The 15,399-nt window shown below is 42.5% G+C and overlaps 1 protein-coding gene across 7 annotated transcripts in view; it reads left to right on the top strand.

Moving 5' to 3' along the window:
* TEFM (transcription elongation factor, mitochondrial) overlaps window positions 1-15,399 on the top strand; it is a 359,138-nt gene that overhangs the window by 274,173 nt on the left and 69,566 nt on the right. For 6 of the 7 annotated variants that reach the window (XM_085617205.1, XM_085617201.1, XM_085617204.1 and 3 more), the window contains exon 2: window positions 8,325-8,806. In XM_085617205.1, the coding sequence (XP_085473331.1) occupies window positions 8,325-8,806 (482 nt within the window). Of the gene's footprint in view, window positions 1-8,206; window positions 8,241-8,324; window positions 8,807-15,399 lie in introns of those variants that run through there. The other variant, XM_085617202.1, reaches the window with a different exon arrangement.

The raw sequence follows: 15,399 nt of genomic DNA, 5'->3' as shown, positions 1-15,399 counted from the left end.
GTGACCCTGACTTACAACGTCTTAATTCCTGCATGACCAAAGTCAGAGCTATAGGCTGAAATTGAGCCAGAGAGACACCAGTCACCTCTTTGACAGCCAGATCTGACTTCACCGTCCTCCTCTCAGGGCCGAAGGACTCCTAAACTTGCTTAATTTTTTGGTTAAAGAAATCAGAAATGCTATCGCACAATGTGACCGACTGAGGTACCTCCCTCTCAATACATCTAGGTTTAAAAAAGGACTGAACCACTTTGAAAATGTCCTTGCTAGAGTGTTCTGCCTGCTGAATCGATGCCGCAAAAAACAGTTTTTTAGCCTTTCTAACAGCCTTCTGCAATTTTTTGGAGGCTTCCTTGTAACGGGCTTTTTCCAGGGTCCCGTAATTTACCCTCCAGAGCCTCTCTAGCCTCTTGCAGGCTGCCTTCTCTACTCTAAGGTCCTGCGAAAACCAGGGAGCGGACGGGGATTCCCTCTTGGACATTGTACGTTTTGCTGGCGCAATAGACGACACCATGTTTTCAATCCAGTCATTAAACTGCTGAGCATCAGTGTTAGCATCCAAAGTTAGCGTTGGTTTATTCTGAGCAAGCACTGGGCCCATATAGGCAGGAATTAGCTTCTTCCATTGTCTCCTCATAAAGGAACACTTGCTTGTCGCAGGTTTATCCACCGCTAGATTTATTTTAAATGGAATGAGTGAATGGTCTGACCAAACCAACGGCAGTGCCGCCTCCACCGTCACATTTTTAATGTTGGAAAGAATTAGATCAAGCGTATGACCCGCTCTGTGTGGGGCCATCATTGATTAGTCTCAAATTCGCTGCATTCAATGTGGGCCTCAATGTCTCTGCCGGGGCGCAACCCTCCTTATCCACATGGATGTTAAAATCCCCTACTATGAGGAAGTGAGGGTGAAGGAGGGAACTCTGCACAATCATATCCAACAAAGCTATCAGGTTTGAGTTTGTAATAGCTAAAAATAATTTTGGTCTACATTATTTACCAAGACTCAGTATTATCCTGCAGAGGTTTTATTTTGGTAGAATAGTAAAATGGGAGGATAAATCTGTTGTAGTATATAACAGGGTTGGGAAGATTGTCAGCTCCATGTCAATTTGGAGCACTGAATGGAGAGCGTATAGGAGACCAATTAGTTTTGCACCCTAAATCACATAGGAAAAGGAGGAGTTATGCTCAAATATAAGTCACCATTAGCAGATGTTATCACAGCTGTAAAGTGGGTGGAACATACGATTAGTTATGTTAAGGATTTAAACATTTTAAAAGAAGAAGTGAATATTGTAGGTGGGAATTCCAGTGTCAAGAGTAAAGCCACCATTCAATGGTAACTGTTTTCGATATGGTTTATTAGGTAACATTTTAAACTGCAGGAAATGCCCAGCGTTAAAGGCTGGCTGTATCAAGTGTGGAAAAGGGGACATTTTGTGAAATGTTGCACAAGTGGAGGAAGATTAAGAGAGAGTGTGAAAGATGTGCAATGAAGTGGTTTTATAGGTTAGTAGCATGTATCATAGTAATCCTTAATATGTGGTTACAACTTAGAACAAAGAAGTTGAATGAAGTGTACACCTGATGAAAATGGGTGTTAAACTGGGATGATATGGTGTGCATTTAATAAAAATGGTAGATTATTTCAATTGTCTATAGCATTCAAGATCAAATTTACAGAAGGAAAAGTATATGCAACTGTCAAAGGTGACACTATTTTGGGATGGCCTTGCCAGAACGACTTCAGGTCTACCTGGATCCCAATTCAGTCACAATTGTGTGTTTGAGAGGTGATAGAGGCTAGTGTGGATGGTCAGAAAGATAAATGTATGGACTTTTTAAAGAAATATTCTGTGTTTAATTCGAGTTTAGATTGTTTTCGAGAGTATTCTCTCAAAATTAAATCGAAAGAGGAGGCAATGCCATCTATCTCGAGACTAAGGAGAATGACTCTTAACATACAGGGAGACGTAAAAAGGAAGATTGAACCACTCAGTGAAGAAGGCATCATTGTTTCTGTTGAAACAACTTAATTATTAGCAACTGTGTTTGTAGCTCATAAAGCTAATGTGGACATAGGAGTTTGTGTGTATTTAGGAGGATTGAATAGGGAGGTAGTGGTGGACAAATTTCATCTGCTGAATTTGGTGGAAAGGTTTCCTACATTCACAGATGCCAACCTTTTCACCATATTAACTGTGGCATCTGCATATCATCATATTTAATTGCATGAAAGTTTGCAGAGCCTGACAGCCTTTATTACACCGATGGGTCATAACAAAATTTCAGTATGACTTTCGGACCAGCATCTACAGCCGCCGTCTCTCACGTAATGCACAGTTTGGTTAAAAGGAGTAAAATGCTTTCAAGAAAATGTGTTTATTTGTGGTAGGACACGAGAAGAACATAATTAAAAATCCTGTCCAGTTTTGGAAACATTCTAAAGTGTGGAATGACCCTGAAAGGGGACATTCTTCTTTGGTAAACCAGAAATAACATATTTAGGTCATTCTATTTCACAAGAAGGGGTGAACAAAGACCGATTTACTGGAGGTGATATGTAACCTTGAAACTACGACAAGTAAAGAGGAGATGGTCTTATTTTTGGCACGGTGGAGTTTTATAGTTGATTCACACACAGCCTATGAAACAAGACTTTAGCCATGAGGGATGTGTGCAAGAAATGTGAGAATATGCACGTGAAGCCGTGCTGCTGTAATAGGAACAGCTATTCCATTATACTGTTGTTATGATGACGTTACATGCGGATATATACTGTATTCTTCACATTTTGCTTTGCCATGTATTGTAAGAGAATGGAATAACATGAAAAAGACCAACAAAGATATTTTTTAAAAAAAGGAGGGATGTGTACAAGAAAGGTAAATACATTGATTGGAATAGTTGTTTTAAAAAGAGTTGGAACATCTCAAAGGAGAGCTACAACTGACTCTGGAGTTAAAGCCGTTTGTTCCAGTTAGGGAGACAATTCTGGTGACGGATTGAGTCACAAATGACTGGGAGTAGTCCTTCTGCAAACGAAGGGTGATTGTGAGAGGGTAATTTCTTTTGCTTCCAGAATAATTAAAGGTGCAGAGCTCAACGATTCAGTAATAGAAAAAGAGACTCTAGCATTGAGTTGACTGTCAAGAATTTTAGAAGTTTTCAATGAGGTGGTACGTTTATGATTAGGTCAGATCATAAACCTCTGAAATACATTTTCATGAAAAAGCTATTGACACTATATCAGCGCGCATCAGACAATGAGTTGTAGAATTAAGGGTATACACCTTTATTGTTTAAATCATTCTTGGTAGAATCAATTGTGTATTCTAGATTGGTGCAAGCTGACTTTTTTCAAAGGAGGAGGCTATGTGGATAGATGAAAATGTTTGTGCTATAACGCGAGTTATACTGGAGATTGAATTGAAGAATGAGTTAGAAAAATATTTTTTACCAGAGAAGTATATTATTGTTATTTAAATAAAGTTTGACCAGGCAATAGGATAATAAAGGTATAATTAGGTAAAAGAGGAGTTAGCTGAGAGGGAGAAGTTACTGTTCCGTGGGACTAGGCTGGTGGTTCTTGTTAATCTCAGGAATAACGTAATTTAACAGATGAAGGGCACTTCGGTGATTGTGAAGATCAAGGAGCAACTTTGGGTAGATTTTTACTGGCCAGGCCTAGATCTTGAAGTAGAGTAATCAGGAATTGTGAAGAATAAATACCTCGTGTTCTACCTATTGTGGACAGTGGGAGGCGATATCAGTGGTCATTGTGGTGCCTCTGAAAGGAGGTGAAAAGTTAACTCTCTATTTAATTGTGGCCATGGTTATGTTCTCAAGGTGGCCAGAGGTACCTTGCAAGAGAGCTATTACACCAGAAACAGTTATCAGATTGTTGGAGTAGTTATTTCGTCAAGAGGGTTTCCTTTGAGTATTAATTACAGAAAACGGAGTACACTTATGTTCTAGGTAAGTAAAGGGGTTTCTGGACTGTTGCAGTAAAAAGAGTTAGAGTCAGAAACCACTGAGTAGGCTAGAGATGCCAAAAAACATGCCTTATGTTTTGTGGCATATTAGACTGCAGCAGCGGTGTTCCAAAGGGGTGTTAGAGCAGTTATATGAAAACAAGCGCAGCTTCAAGTGATATCTTACTGTTGGTAGCAAAGCTTACTTAAGTACAGAGACCGGTGCTCACCCAGACTCGAGAGCAACTCCACTCTCAAGTAGAAAGCGATTGCATGATAACCGTACTGCACAGATGAGTACAGTAAATTCATCTTCTTAGCAGAATGACCACACCTTTAAAAATTAGAAAATTTGAGAATCGACCAAATGAGTTTGAAAAGATGTCCTTAAAAATGCAAGTGTAAAGATGATGGCACTCCTGTATGCTCTTCAAAACACCCATTTCCTGGTCCCCCACTCCTACTTTCAAGCAATAGAAGCGGAAGTAACAAAACTTCTGTGGAATAACAAACCAGTGCGCATAGCTATGACAAAACTATTCCGAACATGGTACGATGGCGGTATCGCGCTCCCAAGTATCCTATTGGGCGTCCCAGCTCACTGTTATTAATTATTGGCTCCATGTCCCGCACACCGATCCCAATTATGGCCTTGATAGACTAGAACTGGGCGATGAGGTGCTATACCATGCCCTCTACAACAAAACACAAGCTCGACTAGGCCCAACGAATCATGTACTTCAAGTGTGGACGATGGTGCAAAAAAGGATGGGATGGCTTGATAAAATCATACGAGCAATTCCCCTCTGGCTCACAAATAAACTAGGTAGGCTGGGTAAGAGTAAAGGCTTCAATCACTGGGACAGCATAGGTATTTCTAAGGTTGGAGATCTATGGACACAGGGAAAGATCTTCCCCTATGAACAACTTCAGAAGCAATACGAGATGAAACCTACGGAACGGTTCCGCTATCACCAGATCAAACATGCACTAGAGACAGTGATTTCCCCTGGTACTACCCCGCCCGAGACCTCCCCACCAGAGGATAGAGTACTAACGGAACACATGACCACAAGAGCAATCTCCATGACATATCGCAAAATAATCAACAACATGCCTGACCCCCTACTAAAGCTCCACCAGAAATGGGAGGAGGAGGTTGGGGAACTCGATGACACTGACTGGCAGGAAGCGCTTGCCTCACCTAGAGAGGTAGCGATTCCCTCCAAGCTCCGCCTAGTGCAACTTAAAATACTTCACAGGATATATTATACCAGAACTACGCTCTATAAAATAGGAAGAGCTCCCACCCAGCTTTTTCTACGGCAGTGTGGGGTGGTTGGTACCTTCTACCATACACTCTGGGAATGCCCTGTAATACAGCCGTATTGGAACTCTGTCATGAACACCATTGCAAGAGTTAGCAGGAAACCAGTCCCTCCTGAACCCAAGCGCTGCCTCTTGAATATCTGGGAGGCTACAGATCTTTCCTCTATGGCGTAAACATGGGCAACACTGGGAATGATGCTGGTCAAGAGAAACATCGCCCAACATTGGGGGGGAGCACTTGTACCCACGCATGCAAACTGGTGTAACGATATGGATAGAGCCATGGTGGCAGAAAAAACTGTATATGTGAGATGGAGTTGTCCAAAAAAATGGATTAATTTGTGGGGTGCCTGGAACACCTACAGTGGGGGGATATGTGAATTACCAACGATGCCTCGTGACCGGAACTGTCTGACGTGTAAAGGACATTATAATCTATGTAAATATGCTTACACCGAAGCAACTGTATGAGCTATGATAATTCTAACATGCGTAGTAAGTCAGTGTATGATACTAAAGTACTATTTGATGTGACAAATCGCACTAATACGGTGCCATATATGTTTAATAAAAAGATTAAAAAAAATAAAAGAAAAAAATGCAAGTGTACTTTTTAGTATAGTTTTAAAAGCAATTAACAATCCGGAGCCTATTTTCTAAAAGCTGTAAAATGTTAAAGGGAGCTACCCAGTTGGCAAAACAATGAGTAATGTTGGGCATTGAATACTTGTCAAACAGCCCAACATATGTCACTTTTCTTCCTGCTAAGAACCTCCTGAGACCACCACAATGCTCGGACAGTTTTTATCGGACAGCTGTTGTGCTCTATCCTTACCTAGGCTGAGCAGGATCGCGATCCTGAGAGCTGACCACATCACAAAAGGCAAAAATAATGCATCATCCCTCACCCTACATCTCTTCCCCCCCCCCCCCTCCCAGCCCAAGACAAAGCAAATAAACTACAAATTAGGTCTGCTTTGCTGGGCAGAAGTAAAAGGGAAGACAACCTCTGCTAGGGCTTGCTGTCCGCTACAGACAAAAAAATAGTTGAAACCAAAAAAGGAATGGTCTTTTCCATATTTGTTTACAGACAGGCGAAATACTGCCTTGCTTCTATGTGAACCACTTATCTGTAAATCTTCATGTAGGAAGTGGTACTGCAGCATTCAAACTAATAGCAGTGTTAGTTTCTTTGTGTGAGCGAGTGATTGCTGCAGCCGTTACTCTGCCTATGGAGATGGCATTGGAAATGACATCATGGATGACCTCTCTGGTGACATGACCTATCCCATCACCATTGATTGACTTCACTAATTTCATTATTGACACCAGAATGTCTTTTTAAATTTCTTAAACAACTGTCATTCAAGCAAAGTAATTGATGCAATACAAAACCTAAAACATATACATAAGTTGACCTCACTCACGATACCTGATCGTAATGCAAATTAAATTGGTACCATCACTTATGACAACATCAAGACATCACTGATGTAGAATTACAACTAAGGTTCCACGAAGATAAAAAGCTGCTGCACCATTGACAGCTAGCCAGTTGCACAGATATTCCAAAGGCAGTATTGCCTACAGTTTCATTGACAGCCAACACATTTCTTTAGGGAAATTTCATAGACTAGAAAGCCCACAGCCCCATTGACACATGAAGAACAAAGGCTGCAGTTCCACTGGCAGTTAATAGATTTCCTCTCAATTTCTTACAAAAGCGGTTTGTCAGAGATTACAAGGAAACGCAAGGCTGAATTTACTTTGCCCACAAATAGGTAACCTCCGAGATAGTGCACATAGACTACAGGCTCCAGTACCACATTGAGAAACTAGATGTACTCACAGAGATTATATAAGGAAAATGGCCACAATTGCTCAAAATATGTTATAGAGAGACTGCAAAAGTCTGCAGTGCCACTTTCAGCAAGTTGATGTCTTAAAGATTTTATGGAAAGGAAAGGCTATTGCATTTATATTTTGTTACCAGGATTGGTAAAACCAATCAGCCTGGCACTAGCTGCTGACATTTGGCTTTGCTAATATTTGTGAATGTAAAACTGTGCAGGAGAACTAATTTTTGTGTGTAAGCGCACATTCTACTAGAGCTGAATGCTCTCAAGCACAGAAAGTTCAGCCAGTGGCTGAAGTGGGCTGGCCCTGTTCCCCATACTGCAAAATGTGGTGGGCAGAACAAAAATATGAATGACACACACAAGAGACCAATGGAAGAAGAGAGATGGCTGAAATCCTTTGAAAGTATGATATCATTTTATTAAAATTAAAAAGATCTTGGTATAACACCAGACCTAATATTAGACACCATCTCAGAGTTTAATTCAGATGTAGGCCTGAACCACCAGGAATACCTCACAAAGATTATGAGAAGAAGAAAGCCTGATGCAGTTAAACTAACTAACCTAAAACATTAAATGCAGTTGCAAGACTCTAGTACCGCTGCTGGCAACTATATGTGCGTATAGCGATAACATTGAGACAGAAGTCTGTATTCGCACCAGTAGCAAACCGGTGTGAAAAAGTGAAATTGTGCGTTCAGTGATATAATTGAGGACATTATTGGTGATGCAATCTGTATTTTTGGCCGTTAGGCCGGGAACTGTTCATAGTAGACATTATGGTTGTTTAGGTAAACAAAATTGGAGAATTAGTGTATATCGGAGCTTGTATTGTAACCATGATGTCCCTTCAGTTGAAATTTTGTTTGAATGGATTTTTCATAATCTTTGTTAATTTGTGATCTTATTAGCAAGCAATAGTCCCTGAACCGTGTTTAAGTGAATATGTTTTAAAATTTGTTTGCAGTACCTAGGGTATTAAGGAAAAAGCCTTCTGCAACACCCAAAGACTCGTAGGCTGTAAGAAGGATTGAAACCTGTGATCTCCAGCATATGCACACCTCAATAGCAGGTTCTCTACCCACGGGCCTAATGAACTAGCTATCGTATCATGTATAATTGCCTGTTAATTTGTCTTTTTTGTATCTGCTTCTAGGAAGGCGCCTCTACTTCCAATGCCCGTTGGTTCCACGTCCACTGATGAAATTCAGGACCCTGTACTGCTCAAGCTGCTTAAGAAAAACCATAGCATCCACAGAGGGGCATTTTGTTAACGTCTTGGCAGAAGAACAGGACTCAAAAGAGCCTGAGCCAAAAGTAGATCTGTTCTACTCCGATGAAGAGCGATCTGCCATTCTTGAACTGCTGAACACTGCTTCAGAGAGTGAGCTTGCTTCGGTAAAACTGCTGCGGGGCAAGAAGTCTGTGAGCATTGTGGAGTACCGGCACAAGCATGGGCCATTTCACAATTTGCAAACCTTGACAAAAATACCCAACTTTAAATATAAATCTGCAGTGAAAGTATGTGAGAGTATTATCAGCCGACCTGAACGGGAAGACCAAAAAGAAAAAAGAATGACAGAGCACAGATCTGTAAGCAAATTCATCAAACCTGAAATAAGAAGGGACAGACTGGAGGTTTGTTTTCCTTCTTGTATGCTTGTCTTCTAAATTAGGTTTTTAGTGATGCATTTCTATTAACCAGAATTTCTGCCATACATTATACTGAGGGGAATTATTCACACTGAGTAATGCCAAATAACATGTTTAGGAGGAACACATTTCACAGTTTTCCAAAATAGTATTTGTTTCGTCTTTACATTCATATATTCTTACCGTCCTTTTTCATCAGCTTTTACATTAAAGTATTTATTTAAATACACCTGCTAACTTTGTACAAATATAGCTAGCAAAATGTGTCCCATTGAAATTTGCACATTCGGGGGACGTGCCTAATGACTATTAACTTGGCAGGTCACAATCTGTGACCCCCTCCCCTCTTCTCTAAGTGATTGATTGTCTGCGAAGGAAAGAGTGAGCTGACCTCTGTTTCTGTATTTGCTTTTCCAAATGGAAAACTTTTTTTTTTTAAACCGGACAGTGGCTGCTTAAAAATATCCTGTTTGGGAAGACATCGGGAAAACGGGCAATAGTCATCAGAACTTACTGAGGCACTGATACAACTCCAAAGGTGGAAGATGTCTCACCCCCCCCCCCCCCTCCAATATCTTCTTTTTTTGCAAATCAGTCACCACCCCAATTCGAGGGCAGTCGGTGAGTGATCAGAGATTTACAACCGAAATTGCTGTCACATACCATTGAAGCATCCCCTTTCTGAAATGCAAATAGGAGTGGGACGCCTCGTCATGGTCTTCCGGTTTGTAATTGGGAAAGGGTCGCAAAAGACCTTTATGACATAAAACTGCTTTTGTAAATTTAAAAAAGCCATTTTGCCTTTGCAATCTCAGCAGTTTTGTGAATTGCAGGATTTGTGACAGTAAAGGGCATGTGTGTACCTCCGGCACTCTGTGTTTGCTGCTGGTATTTAACTGTGAAATCTGTAGGTCACTAGCTTGAATCCTATCAAAGCAAAGTTCAGCCTTTCATCCTTGAAAGGTAGATAAATGGCCTTCCATTAAATTCCCTAATACACCTGTCTTCAGTGCTCCAACAATTTCATAATTGAATCCCTAATCCTTTGTCCTCTCACTTAGCGTCTTTATACTCTTGCAGAGATTTTGTTGGATGGTGTTCTTTTTAAAATCACATTGGATAGCATGTATGTTCATAATACCACCTTGGCTTTTTCGATGATCTCACTGTTTGTTACTCCACGGGGACTGACAAATACCAGGTTTTAAACGTAAGAATTTTATTAGGACTGACAGCCCTTAGGGCGGTCTCCCCCTAAACCTTTTGCCAACTCCCCTCCTGTTGCTGAAATTCATATTTGTTGGCTTTAGGACTTTGTGCACTTTACCACTGCTAAAGTGCTTGTGCTCAATCCTTAAAACATGGTAACACTGACCTACACTTCATTGGCACACTAATTGGCTAACTATAGACCTATTTCTTTACTGTCGGCACCAGCCAAGATGCTGGAAAAGGTTGTCCAGCGTCAATTGGCTAACTTTTCTGAGATAAATAATATTTTACGCGATAATCAATCTGGCTTTCGTGCCGGCTTTAGTACAGAGACGGCCCTGGTAGAGGTGGCGGAATCAGTGAGGGAGGCGGTAGATTCAGGGGCATCGGCCATGCTGATATTCCTGTATCTATCTGCCGCATTTGATACGGTAGATCATGTTATTTTGGTTCGACGCCTTCATGACTTCGGCATTAGGGGAAGCGCCCTGGAGTGGGTGAGGTCATTCCTCCACAAGCGGACTCAAAGCGTGGCTCCACAACCGTATCAGTCTGAGCAGAAGCGCTTGTGGTGTGGGGTGACACAAGGATCAGCTTTAAGCCCACTGCTGTTCAACATCTATTTGGCCCCCCCTGTTTTCACTTATTGCCAACTGGGGGGGTCAAGGCAATATCTTATGCCGACGACACCCAGCTGGTGTTCCCTTTTAAAGACCAGTTGGCTGTTTCCTTTAAAAGCTTCAAGAATTGCCTTAAAAGGTGGCAGCTTGGATGAATAATAATAAATTAAAGTTAAATGCTGAAAAGACAGAAGTGATGTTTTTTGGGACCAACAAGCCTCCAGACCCGGACCTGTGGTGGCCACAGGAAATGGGGATGACACCTACCCCAACACGCACTGTTAAAAATCTAGGAGTACAATGGGAGGCTGATCTGTCCTGTTCCTCTCATATTCAGCAAGTAACCTCTTCCTGCTTTGGAAAATTGAGGTATATGAGGAAATGTTTACACCTGCTACCAGAAAACTGCAGTCGAACCGTAGTTCATGCAACTCTGACGTCCAGGCTGGACTACGCGAATGACCTTTATTTGGGCCTACATGGCTAATAGACTACAATTGGTTCAAAACGCAGCGGCGCGACGGATTAGTCGCGTACCCATGCGTCGGCACATCTCACCGCATATTAAGGAACTGCATTGGCTACCGGTGGCCAATAGAATTAAATTTAAGGCCCTAACTTTGGCTTTTCGATCGTTGCATGGGCTCTGTCCCAAATATTTGAAACAACGTCTATCTGCCTACAAACAGACTCGCCTGTTACGGTCCAACAATGAGAATCTGCTTGTCACCCCACGAGTTAGGAAGGAGCGCTGGGGTGGCAGATCCTTTGTGGCAAGAGTGGCTAAGCTCTGGAATTCTTTGCCACTGGCTTTCCGGCAAATTGAATCAGAATGCCAATTCAGGAAGGCAGTTAAGACTTGGCTTTTTAACTTGGATTATTGCAATTGGAGGGCTGGTGTCTGACCTTTTTATTTCGCTGTCACTCGTCGTTATAGCGCCGGGACACCTCCTTTGGGAGGTAGCTGTTTGCACTCTATAAATAGCCTTATTATTATCATTATTATTAGTATTATATGTCCCTTGTTAAGTGGTACAACATGTATCCAGGGCCTGTAAATGAAATGCTACTAGTGGGCCTGTGAATGCAACTAGTGGGCAGTTTGGGCTGGACTGTTCCCACGAGGAGCAGGGTCAAGATGGATTTACGTATGACTGGGTCCAAACTGGGGTGGCATGGTGAGCAAAAAATGATGGATTACACCAAGATCTTTGACTAGGAGTGAATGTTGCATTGTTAAGCATTCCGTCAATCATCTGTTCTTTTTACTTTTGTCCCCCTAAGTGGGAAAGTTATACCCATATGTGGGTCCTGTGCTTACTGTGCCACTTGATTCAAGCTAGCATGGCTGATGAGGGGATGATACCCAGAAACCAGTCCCAGGATGCCTGTTTCTAGGCCAGGGAGGACCTGGCCTGGGAGTTTGGGCTGGACTCTTCCCACGAAGAGCAGCATCAAGACTGATTTGCATATGGCTGGGTCAAAACTGGGTTGGTGTGGTGAGCAAAAAAACAATTAAACCCAGATCTGTGACAGAGGGTGACAGTTTGCATTGTTCAACATTCCACCCATCATCTTTTCTTTTTACTAGTGGTCCAGCACTTATTCTGTCAATTACTTAAGTAGCCTTATAAAACATGTCTCTTGCTGCCATTGCGGCCTATGTGCAGTTTTATATTGCTAATTCAACCTGGCAAAATAAACCTTTTGCCAGACAGAAAACTCCCTTTTTAGTACATATTTCACCCCTAAGGTAGATGCTAAACAGCCCATATGGCAGGATGAAGTATATTTAAAACAATTTGGACAAGTACTGTTACGTTTTTCTTGTTCTTAAATTAGTTTTTTACTACTGTGAGACCTACCTCTCCCATTGGATTACATTGGGTTACCTTATTACATTTAATAAGTGATAACCTTTTATTGGGAGCAAGTAGGAATATCTTGTTTACACTCAAATTGTAATTTAAAATCATCTTTTTTTAAACAATTTGTTTATTGGCATTTTCAAACAAGAAAAGCAACAAGTCGCATTTCGAATCCTACTACAATCAATATGATCAATTATATCTGCAGTTCGAATGCGTTAACGCAAAAACAGAACAGTCAGGAAGCAATATGTCCTCGTTCAATGTCAGATAGCAACCTTTGATAAAAACTGGTTCGCAGGTTCAGTGCAACAATACGGCAAATATTATATTCGGTACAGAATCCCATTGACGAACAGGTCAAAGACATCAAGCGAACACGACCCTATAATGCATCTGCCCACCACTGCATCTGCTCCCGCACAGTCCCAGCTAGTGTAGCACTTAAACGTCTGCAAGGATCGGGGAGGAGGCGCTGTCCTCTTGTCGTGCTTTCAGTCAGTCCAAAAAGGGATCCCATATATTTTTGGTCGAGAGGCCATAGGCATTAGCTCCCAATAAGTAGTCAGTTAAATGTGTGGCTAAAAGTGACATCTTGTATCCATGCCTTGCTTGTGGGAGCACGTTTATCACCCCAATGCATAGCTACTCCTTGTTTGGCAAACAAGAGCAACATGGCGTGTAATTTACGAGTCTCCGGCTTAGTGTTTTGAACATATCCCAATAATCCTATGAGCGGCTGAGGCTTACTCGGAGTCCCAAAAATCTCCTGTGTTTCGTTAAATATGTCTGTCCAGAAGGCTGCTATAGGTAGTCAGGTCTGATCCCCATATGATGCCATTGAGAGGGAGTTCTATAGTACCTATCTAGATATTTAAAATGTATTAGCCTCAGCTTGTAGTTTGTTGAGAGCATTAAGAGTTGACTGAAGCAAAAAGTCCAAATATCATCCGTTATCTGGTTGTCTAAATCTAGATTCCAACTGTGCTGGGCCCTAGGCACAGTAAATGGTGCTGTGGCTTGCATAGAGTTATATAATCGTGTGATCAATCTACAAGAAGATGCGTTTGTAATCATCTGCTCTATCGTGGGTAGTGGAGTGGGGGGATTCGGGAAGGTGGTGTGAAGTTGTCTACATGTCGCTCTCACCTTGTAATATAGGAACAGCTCAGAGAAGCTCCTAGTGCCCTCAGCCGTGGGACATGGTTGAGCACAGAAATCATCGCCAGGGTAGAGGTCAGCAAAGGTTTCAAATCCCACGGATTTTGCCATTGCAACATTTTCTCCGTCTGCCAACGCCGGGTTCAAAGGATTCCGTGCAAGTGGGATAGACTGGGCATATAAGATCTTCAAACCGGCTCTAGGGCGCAGTCTATCCCAAGCCCATCTAAGGGTCTTGACAGTATCTATTCCGTCCCGCGGTATGGCTGACAGATAGCCACTGGAAGGGGAACTGGTGCTGCGACATCTGTTTCCACAGCGACATGGGGCTGGAATGGGGTGGGATGCAACCAGTGATGTAAAAATTGAGCTTGCGTACAGAATGCATAAAGGGGAATATCCGGGGCTCCTAGTCCTCCCTGCGTGAGGGGGAGTGTGAGCAGCTCCCAGGAAATGCATGCTTGTCTCTCCCGCCCAAACCAGTGAGTTCAATAGCGAGCGTATAGTGTGAAAAAAGTCCCGGGTGAGCGGAATGGGGATGCTGACATAAAAATTTAGGCAAGACGACCATTTTAGCTATGGCTATCCTACCAGCAAGGGATAACAGTAGCCTGGGCCATACCTTTGTCTTCTCCTCCAGCCAGGAAACCGCACACCCAAAATTTAAGTTCCAAATTTCTTGTTCATCTCGGCTTAGCCAAATGCCCAGATATTTTACCGGGCCACCCGCCCATTTCAGCAGGTTGTCCAGGTCGAAAGGCCTGGTGTTCTCTGTAAGTGGGAATAGAGTAGATTTAGTCCAATTTATAAATATACCTGATAGCCCGCCGAACTTGGTAAGCTCCCTAAGCAGCGGGCTGAGATTAACTTCCGGGTCCGTAATGTACAATGTCATATCGTCCCCGTATAAAGAAATAAGAAGCCCTCTAGTGCTAAATCACAAGCCCCTTGCCGCATGATGTTGGCGTAACCTAGCAGCTATTGGCTCCATCGCAATGGCAAAGAGGAGAGGGGAAAGGGGTAGCCCTGACGAGTCCCGCGGGATATATAAAAAGGTTCAGATAAAAGTCCATTCATGCACAGTATGGTAGAGGGAGCCACGTAGAGCAGCTTTATTAATGCTATAAAGGTCAGACTGAAGCCCATCCTCCCTAGAATAGCAAAAAGGTATGGCCACTCCAGCGCATCAAACGCCTTAGTTGTGTCTAGAGATGCCACAAGTGCCTTAACCCTGGGATTTAAATAATGCAGCACCGTAAATAATGTGAGGAGGTTGTGGGAAGTGGATATGCCCGGGATGAAGCTATACTTATCGGGTCTCGCGATCAGGGGGAGCTGAGGTTGCAGTCGGTACGCGTGCAATTTGGCATAAATCTTAGCGTCAATATTAATCAGGGAGAGCGGCCTGTAAGAGTCTATCTCGTAATTTGGTTTACCTGGTTTCGGTATAGTCTAAATTATCGCCTCTCGCATAGACAGGGGAAGCATTCCAGAAGTCTGAGCCTCCTGGAAGACTGCAAGGGGCTGGGGTGCTAGTAAGTCAGCATATGCCTTATAAAAGGCGGTCGTCAAACCATCTGATCCCGGCGCCTTGTCCACTGGCAGACTGCTAATTACCTGCAGGCTGTCTTTAGATGTAAAGGGTTCTTTGAGGTATTCTCCATGTGCCCTCCCGAGCCATAATAACTCAATAGACTCAAGGAATGACTGGAACCCC

The sequence above is a fragment of the Triturus cristatus genome, chromosome 7 (assembly GCF_964204655.1).
Source record: "Triturus cristatus chromosome 7, aTriCri1.1, whole genome shotgun sequence".
Lineage (NCBI taxonomy): Eukaryota > Metazoa > Chordata > Amphibia > Caudata > Salamandridae > Triturus > Triturus cristatus.
This window is presented reverse-complemented; position numbering and strand designations above follow the sequence as displayed.